General features: G+C 43.5%; 1 protein-coding gene across 2 annotated transcripts in view; it reads right to left on the bottom strand.

Moving 5' to 3' along the window:
• Nucleotides 1-1,810: 1,810 nt before the first annotated feature.
• DCP1A (decapping mRNA 1A) overlaps nt 1,811-12,976 on the bottom strand; it is a 54,952-nt gene continuing 43,786 nt past the window's right edge. For both annotated transcript variants that reach the window (XM_037040678.1, XM_037040677.1), the window contains 4 exons: nt 8,013-8,765; nt 5,769-5,834; nt 3,876-4,094; nt 1,811-3,555 (listed from right to left, as the gene is read on the bottom strand). In XM_037040678.1, coding sequence (XP_036896573.1) covers nt 3,475-3,555; nt 3,876-4,094; nt 5,769-5,834; nt 8,013-8,765 — 1,119 coding nt within the window. In that variant the 3' untranslated portion in view covers nt 1,811-3,474. The remainder of the gene's footprint in view (nt 3,556-3,875; nt 4,095-5,768; nt 5,835-8,012; nt 8,766-12,976) is intronic.

A 12,976-nucleotide genomic window follows, 5' to 3' on the forward strand; every position in this document is an offset into this window, starting at 1 on the left:
CACGTACTTTAAAAACACATTTAAGGAATCGCAGATAAAAGGAACACAACTTTGCATTTTCCTCACTCTAAGTGAAGGACATTGCATCTTAGCATTTAATGAAAGTATCAGATCAAATACAAAACCAAGTGAAACATTGCACACATTTTCTTGCTGAAAAACAGGCTCCTCAAGGCCCCAGTGAACTCAGGGAAACGTTCTCAAGGACAGCCTTTCAAAAGCCCAGTGTTGGTTGTTTTAACTTGGTGCAGATCTTAACATTTTAGACACCTGAACTCAGGGCACAAGCTACTCTGAATACAAGCGAAGAAAACCAAAGATGGTTAAGAAACACATGCTCAGCAGCAAATGTGCAACAAGAACGCAGGACACATGTCCCTTTGATTCCTTGTCTTTACTCACAGGGACTGGGTCCACTCATGCCTGTGCCACCTCCTATTCCTCTGTGTTTCTACATTTTGCCCAGAGTTACAGTATGATGGCTGATTTCATTTTTTGTAAGCAGTTAGGCACCTTCAATTTCATGTTGCATTATTAGTAATACAGTGGCAGTTATGGCCTCTATTACCAAAATGAGAAAATTTCAAACTACATTCTTTGGGGAGGAGAGTGATAAAGCTGCATTGTTTAAAAATACCTAGTACAGGATTTGATGGGGGTTATAGTTTTTACAAGAAAACATAGGCAGAAAAAGAACAAATGTCTGACATGCAAAATTGGGTCCGACACACCCTAAACTAAGCCTGTGGCATCCTCGGGCAGAGAAGGACCCAGGTCAACTTAGGCTCTTAACAAAACAGCTCTCTGTGATGGTGACCCAAAAGCCTCAGAAGGAAAGCTGTGGACATTCACATGCAGGCAGAACGAAATGCTTCTCCTGACACTGACAGTCATCTGAAAACTCAGGGTTCAAACTCACACCTTACAAATCTCAGGAGTTCCTGCCTTAAAGGAACAACAAGGTCATTTGGGAGGTGCAGGAGTCCATTCAAAGACATCACAGGAACTGCAACAGAAGAGCAGTAACACCCCCGCCCCCGGGGTGGAGGTGGGCACACAGATACACAGGGTGGCCTAAATGCGCGTCACCTGGAGTTCTGCAAAGCCTAGCAATAAGCATCTCTGTTTTGGTGTCCCTTATGATTCAACTAGGGTCCCAGTAAAGACACTGTAGCAATGTAAACATGCAACCCAAGCTAGCACGAGGTTCTGGAGAGTGCGCCTGAAAGAGGAATAAGGCAACTGAACTGGGACTTTTGAGCCAGAGGTATCCAAGTGCAATTATCCAGGCTTGGCCTGACTTTTCTAGGAACTCATTCTGGCCTTAACTTCCTGGTAATCATGATGGTGAACTTCTGGCTTCTGAACTTTATATACATGCTTTGAATATATAAATTTGGAAGTTGAAACAGGCATACCCTTTTCAAGTCTCCATGACTTGGGCACTTAAAAGTTTACTTTCACATTATGAAAACCTTATCACAAATTCTCTTGATCATCTACCATATTTATTCCCTTAAAGGATGAAAATTAAGATTTGATTACAAACCCTCCTTAGGATAGTCTCTCTTAACTCCCCTAATGTTCTACCTACTTGAGTCATCATTTCAATTCAAATGTCTATTATAACAAGAATCCCTTGATGCGTCTGTACACCAGAGCCCACTACGACTAAACTTGGGGTGTGATCAAACCTACGGTGCAGCTGTTACTGGAGAACAATCACGTGGCTCCGTCTCCTGGTGTGACTCTCCGTACCTTACTCTTCTCTTTCCCTGTGATACACGAGCAATTCATTTTTGGTTGCTGAATTTACACACTACCTTTGTAAACAAGCTATTCCTAACTGAGTATGAGAACTTACAAGGCTTCCCGACCTCTGCACAATCCACACACAACTAGGCGGATGCACTAAATCGAGAAGAAAAGCTGCCCAGGAAGCATGTGCAGACTAACAAGAGCCAATCACACGAAGCACTCTTGCTACAAAACTAAGACTGAACTAAAACAAGTGTGTAATTCACAAGTAATTTTCTAAAATCTCAGCTAGGAAAAAAAATCTATGGACTTAATGATTGAGTTACCATTAAAGCTTAAACGGTTGTTCCCGAGGAACCGCCCCACCCGTCCGCGTCATTCACAGCCAGTGCTCACGCCAGCTGGTGGAGCCACTGGGTTTCACCCAATCACTAAATGGTGCTCAGAAAAGTAAGCAGTGCATCTTAATTGGTTAAATACTACAAAATGACCTGTATCATAGAAACGAAGACACTTTCATTCAAAGAATATCTTAAAATTACGATTGCTGAAATAAACCAAAGTCTACATTAAAATATTACTAATCACCATTACATGCCATAAAAGAATAAATATAAATCATGGCAGATTAATAGCAGCATAACAAAGCATCTTTACATATTTTCACACTTTGGGCTGCAAAAGTAGTCACAGCCTAGGAATACATTGGTAAAGTTCTAAATTCCACTTTGTTTTAACTCCACATACTACAGTAAAGTAAGGGCAGTGTGAGTAACAGCTCCCTTTTCTGCATAGCTTCAAAATTATTCTCAGTAGACTCGAGGAATGGAACCAGAAATGGCTTTGTCAGATTGGTCCACTGGTCCTTTGTCAAAGTGTTAAGGAAAACAATCAACAATGACTTCTGTGTTTACACAGAAAAGGAAAATAAGGCTATGCTTCACACACAAATGTAACATTTTCGAAACCACTGGAGAGTTTAACTTAAAGTGAAGATTTCTGATAGAAATTTGAGCTTTACTAGCCCCAGCCTTTGCTTCGAAGGTGCAGCATGCCTGCTCTATGCCACCGCAGGGCCGACAGGACCCTGGGAGCCTGCTGCATGTCAGCACCAAGGACACCTAAAAACAAAACACAACTTTCAGAACTTCAAAGGCCCAACTGAGGCATTCATAGGAAATATACACTTCATTTGAACAAATCAGTCTTCACCTGTCAATTTCAACACTGATCTTTTACGACTAGAAGCTACACTGCACAGAGCTGCCTTCTGCTCTGTTCAGAACCTGATTATCGGCCTAATGCTCAAGTTTCCAGGGGGACAGAAGAGGAAAGGGATGCGGCATGGGCTGAACTCTGCTGCAAGGCTGGTGATACTTCCTTCCTAAGACCTTGAAAGTGAAAGCAGCTGAAAATCAGATTCCTTATTTCACATACTTGCTTACAGCTGATGAAAACACCCACACAACTTAACACAATGGTCATTTCTTTTCTTTTTTTCTTTGTCAAAACAAAGGTCTGCTGGTGATGCTTCACAGTGAAACCTCCACTACCACTGAGCACGTGACTTGGAAAACATTCTTAAGAAAGGAGTCTCTTTCTCATAGGCTCAGTCTCAGGATTCTCAAAACTCAACGTTTTGTTTAGAAGTTTCCACGACGAGGCCCATTAGTTTCTGAGGTTGAGATTCTGTCTTCAGACTGATCTCTGCTCCAGTCATAGGTTGTGGTTATCTTTGTTCTTGGTCAGAACCTGCAGGTAGACCTCATGCAGTGTACTGAGGAAGCTGGAGTCATTCTGCAAGAGAAGGTAATGTCCCAGTGACCTCATCAGAACTGCACCCTTGATAACAGCTTAGAAAAATAAGCTGTATAAATGATATGTATAACCAGTCACCCAAAGAGTCACCCAAAGGATCACCCCACCGCCCAGGAAAAACCATGATTAATATTTTGGAATTTGCTCAGATATTCTTCCACCAGGAATATAGGCTCAGAAAGAGAGAAATATTACTCCCAGCTAGACCTTAATGTACTTTATGACCTAATTTCTAAGAACTTATGTTTTTAAATTAAAAAAAAAAGAAAATTCAAAGACTAAATTAATATCCTACATACCTTGATTAGATGTATTAATGTATCCTGAAGCTGAGACTTGCTGAGAATAATGGAAGGCTTTCTCTGATTTTCTGATGTTGCAACAGTTAGAGGAGAAGGGGAGCTTGCTTTCCTCTCTAGGTCTGTGGCCCTTGCAGCTGTCTGCTGGAAAACACTTGGGGACAGCAGGACTGAAGACACTGCAGTGGTCGTTGCAGTAACCAGTGGAGGGCCTGCAACCTGTAGGGAAACAGTGGTCGTTTTGTACCAAACTGCAGAAGCCAGCAGCCAGGCCCAGAGTAGGAAATCCCTGATAACCTGATAAGCAGTGGAGACTGGAGCAGAGTCCAATGTGACTATGTAGAGTTCAGATGAGCATTCAGCAGAAGCATCTGAGCATTTTCTATCTGGTCGGGAAGCCCATTTATGTGATAAGAATGCTGTAGAGCTATTATGGGAAGCCAAGTCCGATCACCACAGAAGGGAAATATGATAGTCAGCATGGTACGCACAACATGAACAATGCTATTATAAATTAAAATGTAAAGTTTTTACATGGGGGGCAGGGAAATGACTGGAAGAGGGCACAGAACTTTCTGGGGTGATGGAAATGTTACTCCAGGGGTATACGTTTGTCAAAATTCATAAAAATCTGCATTTTATTACATGTAAATTTTACTTCAATTAGAAGATTATTAAAAAATCCAGTTACATAAATATTAGTTTCTTTGAAGTGTTTGATTAATTTACTATACCATTGCAGATATCAAAGATACAATTTCTTTAAAATTAACATCCACCTCCTTCCCCACATCTGGATGTGCTAATCATCAAAACACACCAATAATTTTTTTTAAGTTCTTTTTTTTTTTTAGATTTTATTTATTTATGTATCTTTAGAGGGGAAGGAGAGAGGGAGAGAAACATCAATGTATGGTTGCTTTTCGTGCATCCCCTGCTGGGAGTTGGCCTGCAGGGAAATGGCCTGCAACCCAGGAATGTGCCCTGACTGGGAATCGAACTGCGATCCTCTGGTTCGCAGGCCTGTGCTCAATCCACTGAGTTACACCAGCCAGGGCTCAATAATTTTTAGTAATTCTCACATCTGATAAAACAAACAAGAGATCTACATTTCCCTTTCCCCTGTCACCTTTCTTATGTATGAACAGCACAGAGCCTGCCACAGTTTTAAGGGTTATAGTTTCGGTGTCTGAGCCATTTAGCCTGTTTTTGGTGCAGCACTGGGCTGAGAGCTCCTGCTGATCACCATGCAGCAGGACAGGATACAGAAATGACCAGTTGGCAAGCCCAGCCAGAAGCCGTCTTTAGTTTAAAATCTGAGGCTTGAGGAGAGGTATGAGGGTTCAAAGGCAAATGGGAATGCAAAATTTTAGGAACGGAAAGAAATAAGTGTGCATTTCAAGGCTGGTAGGTGATGGAGGGTGGGAACAAATTTCAAAACATGGGGCCAGGAGGACAAGAGAGGGACAGAACACACAGACCTGGGAGGCTCTGTCATCAGAGCAGTGGGAGGCCAGTGACAGCAGTGCAGCAGGTAGTGACACTGCCCTCTGTTACCTGGGAGGGACATCACGGCTCTTCCAGGGAAAGGACTGTCCCACTCAGAGAACCTGACTGACGTGCTCTCAGCAGTCACCCATTCAAAAACACTGAGTGACTGTCCACCCCTGGCTGACACCACTCTTGCACCCACAGGGAAGACATCCATTCAGAGAGATGGCATGAGGTCTTACACATAGGTCATGGCAGTGAACTCTAGGGAGCTGGGGGAGCCTGGCCTAGGAGGGCTATCTACAATGGGCCTAGGCTTGAAAGCTAAAACATTTCACTCAAGTACTTCATATTCTGCAGAACTTAAACATAATGTGTTCTTTGGAAAATGGGAGTCCTTACCGGGATGGCACTGGATAACAACTTTGGCTGGGAAAAAACTTCAGGATCCTGGTTTTGCTGCATAGACTGCAATGTTTAAAAAAGAAAGATGAACAGACGCAGTACATTTCAACGAAGACCTCCTGGTTCCTGGGGAAAAAGGCAGGTGAGCAACAGGAAACACTAGCAGGAGTTCACACTAACTAGTTCCTAGATTCCTGAGGGAGGAGGCTGACAGGAACTCGCAGCAACACAACTGATGAACTGACCGCAGGATGAGAGTGGCAGGACAGGTCCTCACCTCTTTAGTTCTCCAGGGAGGTGTGTGCAAAGCCTGTAAAATATCACTAAGGAGAAAGCTGGAACCTGTGTCTCTTCCTAAGAGCTGGAGACAGACCAAGCATATCTTTGCTGTTGAGCCTTCGGAGATGCAAGATCCTGGCAGCATACCTCTTGATCTGGTAATTTAAACTCTGGGCAGGTAGCATTAAACGGGCTTCATCTGCGTCTCAACAGAAATGGCCCAAAATGACAACTGAATAATGAAACCAAGATACTAAATTTCCTCTTTCAAAAGTACAAAACAAAATATCCCATTAACTGAGAAATAACATACCATTAGTATGATGGGCTCTTCTAAACATTATTCAGTAATATGTTAAGATTGGGGGTTATTACTATTAAAGGCATGAGGAGGCTAAGATCTTGAAAAGTAAGCAATACAATTACAGTAGAGGGCGCTACCTCCCTTCAGTTCTGTGATCTCAAAACTCATCAACCTTAAAATCATTCAGTGCCCAGCTCCCTCAGGACTCTGAGCAGCTGCCTCTTGCCTGGCACGGCAAGGTGCTGTGAGAGCATCCCAGGTTTGGAGACATGTGGTCAAATAAAGCTTCCTGGTGAAACTGATCTTCAGCTGAGATCGGGAACATCACCCCCTTGCTCCTAATCTGCCACAAAGCCTCACTAATCACATTTTTAAACAAATCTGCTTGTCCACGTTCCCCCATTCAGGCCTCCACCAACTCAAGTCCGGGTGACTGCTATAGTCTCCTCCCTGATGGGTCACCTTACTTGTCTTCTCCTTTCCCATCATACCATCCTTTCCTCAAAGCCCTGGAAAGATTCCCCAGGGCTCTGAGGACAAACCTCTGACTCTGTAACACAATTTACAATGTCTTGCTCATCAACAAACACCATCTCCCCCAAGTTTTTTTCCTACAGGAGACCCAGTCACACTATGACTGAGTTTAGCAAATGCCTTCTCACCCCCAGGGCTGCACATGCTACTCCCCTTGCCTCAAACACTTCTCACATCTCTGGGAAAAGTCTGGCTAATTTTTACTGAGCTTTCACATCTCAGCTGAACATCAGTTCACCAAGAAGCTTTATCATACCTCCAAACCTGGGGTGCTCTTACAGCACCCGAGTGTGCCTGGCACAAGGCAGGACTGAACGCGCACTGAGGGAGTTGGGAACTGATCAACGACTGGGATAATTTGGATCTGGGCGGTCCTGAGTCAAATGTGGACTTCAGGAATTATCAGGCAAACACAACCAAAAAAAAAAAAAAAAAAAAAAACCTAAGTGCACATCCTGATAGGAAAATAGTTTCTCAGCTTTTATCAAGGAATAATTTGGGGAAGTAGAATTATATTATAACATTTGTCAATTTGGCTGTTCACTACAGGACTTCTGACCTCTCCTTTCTTCTAGACCCTGACACGCTCAATAGTTGTCTCTCTTTTTTTAAAAAAGATTTTATTTACTTATTTTTAGAGGGGAAGGAGGGAGACAGAGAGGGAGAGAAACATCAGTGTGTGGCTGCCTCTCACAACCCCCCTGCCAGGGACCTGGCCAGCAACCCAGCCATATGCCCTGACTGGGAATTGAACTGGCAACTCTTTGATTCACAGGCTGGCACTCAATCTACTGAATCATACCAGCCAGGGCTCAATAGCTGTCTCGTTAAAATGACTTCAGCCATGACTGGTGTGGCTTAGTGAAATGGCTGTCATCCTGCAAACAGAAAGGTTGCCGGTCAGGGCACAGGCCTGGGTTGCAGACCGGTCCCCAGTTGCGGGGCATGAGAGGCAGCTGATTGATGTTTCCTCCCACACATCAATGTTTCTCTTCCTCCCTTTCCCCTAAAAAAAAAAAAAAAACACATAAAATAATAAAATAAAATGACTGTCTCATGCCAATCAAAACTGGTCTTTCCAGTTTCACCCCACTCAGTTACAGCGCCCACCCTGCTGCCAGTACCTGAAGGGGAGCAAGCACCATGTTGTTCAGGGCGGTGGACGCTCTCGCTGCTGCCGTCTTAGGGGGAGGCTCTATGAAGCTCTCCGGCGTGGCCAGCTGGCTGGCTGCTGGAGAAAAGCTGGGTGCCACTGCACCCTTCCCAAGTGACTGTGTCTGTATTTGGTCATGCTGTGGAGTCAACCTGAGTTTCTGGAGAAGATCAACACTTGGGAGGGATGCTCCAGCGGTATTTGTCACGCTCAGTGGGGCCCTGAAGGGGCTCTGGCTGGCAGTCAGGCTGGCATGGCTCAGCTCAGGGACTGGCTGACTCAGGAGTGGAGACCTCTGTCTAGGTATGGTCTTCACTGCCTGCATCATGGTGGTGTTTCGGGGTAAGCTGGCGGGAACCTGCACAGTAGGCGCTTCTGCTGGTAGAGTGGGACTGAGCCCAGGGCGCAAAGGGATCGCATAGCTTGGGGCCTGCTTTTCACTGGGCTGTGAGATGGAGGCAGGAGTGATCAGCACCGGGGAGGTGACTTCAGGCTGGACTGAATGGTGGGCAACAGGACGGACACCCAGGTGTTCTGACTGAAGGGACCCTCCTGATTGCTCAAAGGAAAACGGTAGGAATGAGCTGGGCTCTTTCTGAGAGGCGTCTCCTGGCAGCCTTTCCACTTCTTCTGAATCCAGACCCACAACCGTTGGCTGTTCCTTTGGCAAAGAAGTTCCAAATAACTCTTCCACTGTCAGATGTTTGTGTCCAGATGGAGCAGACTGAAAAACAAAGCAAACCACCTAATGAAAGAAATCTCTTGCAAACCAGTGTTAACTAACCTTTTTTCCATCAACCAAAAACAGTTTGCAGAAGCAATGATGATGGACTCTGAAAATAAGAAAATGGAACTAAAGATGTACTAGCAATAAAGGCCAAGGTACAGCTGGCCTCTCCCAGCTGGTGGGTAGAAATCTTCATCAGTAGTAAAATTAAAGTTTTAGGGTCTCCAGATGATAATGTTAGAATTCTTTTTTTTCTAGGCATGTGATTGAGATCAGGTGACGGGACAATTACCTTACTACAAAGTTAATTATGCCTACTGCCCCATGTTAACAACACACACCGGGAAATCACACTCAGGAAGAGAGAAGGACCAAGTGCTGATCAAGTAATCCTACCTTTATTCTCACTGTTTTTGATAAAAAACTAGGCACTGGCACCTCGAGAACTGGGTCTCAGATACCAGAAAATAAATGTAACCATTTAAAACAAATAGGCCATTCCTCATCCTACTGCCAAATCACAGAATTCTTAAGAAAAGCCAAAGCATTTAAGGCTGAAAATGTTAAATTTACATATATTCTTCTGATCTGGCTTACTGACACCACAGCCATGATTTAAAGAAGTATTCGCGCTTTCCATTCATGAGCTTTCCTGCACCTCCACACAGTTCTGCCTGTTCACGTAGCCTCTACCGAGAACCCACAGGGTGCCGGTCCTGCTCCGACCTAGGCCCAGGGACAGTGAAGGGAGTAACCAAAGTCCCACTAGTGCTTCTGTTCTAGTGGGGGGCAAACCTAAGTACTTAGACAACACAGTACTGTTTGAGTACTCAACAGTACTTCTGAGGTCATTATAAGTGGCCTTCATTTACGATTTTATTTCTAAAGTGTGTAGACTACTTAGCTGTTCAGATATTTTTATGAAAAAAAAAACAATTTGTTGAAATGCATGATTTCTAGGGCCTCAAAGTCTATAAAAGCTAAAGCAACTGCAAGTGAAGTATAATCATGGTAGTTCTATGGTATGACCACATTTCTACAGAAAAATGAGCCCCGTTTTTCCTAGGCAAATGTTTGTTTCATCCATTTGACAAACAATTACTGATTTTGCCCTGACTGGTGTGACTCAGTGGTTGAGTGTTGGCCTGTGAACCAAAAGGTCGCTGGTTCGATTCTCAGTCAGGGGACACGCCTGGGTTGCAGGCCAGGTCCCCAGTGGAGGGCATGCAAGGGGCAACCACACGTTGATGTTTCTCTCCTCTTCTTTCTCCTTTCCTTCCCCCCTCTCTAAAAACTAAATAATTAAAATCTTTAAAAAACGCTGACTTTGCCAGGTGCCAAGGGCATTGTGCTATGGTGGCGGTTGTTGGGAAGAGAAGAGGGAGGGAGCCTACTGGCCACCGGCTCTTAAGAGGAGAGGGCTGGGATGCCCTTTGTCAAGGAGAAACAACAGAGGAAGGCCAGTGCCGAGGCGAGAGGATGCAGGGCAGTTTACATGAGGGACAGGAAATGAAGCGCATGCCGCTGGGTGAGAGGTGGCAGAGCAGGTCTGAGGAGAAGGAAGGCGGTGCCATGTCACTGCGGTTGAAGAAGAGGCAGGTGCCTCCTCCAGCCATGAAGAACTGTAACTTCATACCAGTTTTACCCTAGAAAATATTCAGTAAAGGGAATTCTACTAATACTCAAAATCTAACGAATCTCGGAAGTGCATGTGACAAGAGTTTTTTAAGTGAGGGAAGCCCTGAGTCGCAAGTCCCGCCCCCAGCAGCAACGCTGTAGTGCGATCAGAAGGACCTGTAGTGCGATCAGAAGGACCTGTAGTGCGATCAGAAGGACCGTCTCATCACAGCCTTTCCTAGCGCTTTCTGGGATCTCCCAGACTCAGAATCCCACTTCAAGTGCAAGGCAGCACTGACGTCTCACACAATGCAGATTTTGCATGCTTTCATTTCCTCACATTGTTGCTTCTGAAAAAACTGTAGAGCTTATGGTCTGAAATCAAAGGTACTTGGGTTTAATCCCCAGATTTTAAATAGAAAAATTATATTATCTTTGTATTTAGTTCCCTCACTTGAAAAATGGGGGCAACTGTGGTAATCACCTCACCACCTGTTATGAAAATTAAGTTCCCAATATAACATCTGGTGCCCAACAAGCAGTCGGTACATGGAAGTGAACACAGCAGTCTTCACCACCAGTCAGAATAAACCTGTGTTGGGAGATGTTTTAAGGAACATCAAAAAATATGTTGGGATGTTAAAAGTTCATCAAATCCTCTGGAATATCATGCCCCCACAATGCAAAGAGGAGCAGAGCCCCCTGACGGGATACCAGGGCTGTGCTGTTATAACCCACCCTGTTGTTCCCCGACGCAAGGAGGCATTAAAGACATAGCTGTTTGTCTAAAACTCACTGGTCACATCTCAAATTCATTCAATGTAATTAAAAATAGACAATGAATTCTTTTTTAAAAAGATTTTATTTATTTTTATACAGAGGGGAAGGGAAGGAGAAAGAGAAAGAAACATCAATGTGTGGTTGCCTCTCATGCACCCCCCCCACCAGGGACCTGGCCTGGAACCCAGGCATGTGCCCTGACTGGGAGTCGAACCGGCAACCCCTTGGTTTGCAGGCTGGTGCTCAACCCACTAAGCCACACCAGCCAGGGCTAGACAATGAATTCTCACATGGGACAGACTTTCCTTTCTCTCTAGGCCACCTAACTGAACTAGAATGTATAGGTGCCACTGCCCACGCCGACCACTGTGATTTATTCACTACTGGATCCCTGGCATCACAAATGTCTATTGATGAGTGTAGATATACCGCCCCCCCATTTCTAAAAATTATGATAAAATATACATGACAAAAGTTACCACTACAACCATATTTAAGATTCAGTGACATTCAGTACATTCATAATGTTGTGTAACTACCACCATCTGCTTCCAGGCTTTTTCATTAAGCCAAATAGAAACTCTGTACCTATTAAACAATTCCATTTTTCTCCTTCTCCCACTGCCCCACCCACAGCACCTGATAATATCAATCTACTGTTCCTATGAATTTGTCTATTCTAGGTACCTCATATAAACACAATCATACAGTGTTTGTCCTTTGATGACTGGCTCATTTCACTTAGCATGTTTTCAAGGTTCATCCATGTGGTAGCCATGTGTCAGAATGTCATTTCTTTTTAAGGCTGAATGACATTCCACTGAATGCATACACCACATCTTGTTTACCCATTTTTTTGATGACTGACAGTTGGGTTGTTTCTATCCTTTGGCTATAGTGAATAATGCTGTTATGAATATCAGTGTAGAAGCATCAGTTTTAATCCTTTTGGGTATATGTCCAGGAATAGAATCGCTAGATCATATGGTGATTCTAACATTTAACTTTTTGAGGAATTGCTACTGTACCATTTACATTACTACCAGCAAAGCAAGAGAGTTCCACTTTTTCCATATTCTAAGCCAATACTTGCTGGCAATTTGTATATCTTATTAGGAGAAATGTCTAGTCAAGTCCTTTGCCTATTTTTGAGTTGGGTTAATTCCTTTTTATAATCAGTATGTTTAGAACAAAATGATCAAGACGTCTGGCAAAAAAAGTGCTAAAAAACTACACTGATTTTCATTCATTAATGTAAATTATGTAGATCTTAACCACCACATTCTGTTACAGACGTATACAAATATACTCTCGTATGTATGGACAGAAACCAACATTTAGATATGACTGCTTTGTAAAACACAGACCATACTGAGACTATCTGGCAGAAACTTAAGTCTTTTCAAGGTAAGAATAGTATTTTTATGTTATAAGAAAAGGAGCAATCCAACAATAAAACATGCAGAAACCTTACCATGAAATACACCTTAAGCTTCAAGAATGGCAAGATCCAAGCCCTGGCTGGGTAGCTGTTGGTTAGAGCACTGTCCTGATACACCGAGGTTGAGGGTTTGATCTCCATTCAGAACACATACAAGAATCAACCAATGAATGCATAAATAAGCGGAACAACAAATCAATGTTTCTCTCTCTCCCTCCCCATTCCTTGTATCAGTTAAAAAAAAAAGAAACAAGAAAAAAAGATAAAAAAGAACGGCATCATCTGGGGTAGCAATTTTTACCTGTCTAGTGGAACATGAGTCAACTTTTGAACAATAAAAATGTCCTGCATCTACATGCGGAATATTTCT

Source organism: Sturnira hondurensis, unplaced genomic scaffold, assembly GCF_014824575.4.
Source record: "Sturnira hondurensis isolate 20B ecotype Veracruz unplaced genomic scaffold, ASM1482457v3 Scaffold0002840, whole genome shotgun sequence".
Lineage (NCBI taxonomy): Eukaryota > Metazoa > Chordata > Mammalia > Chiroptera > Phyllostomidae > Sturnira > Sturnira hondurensis.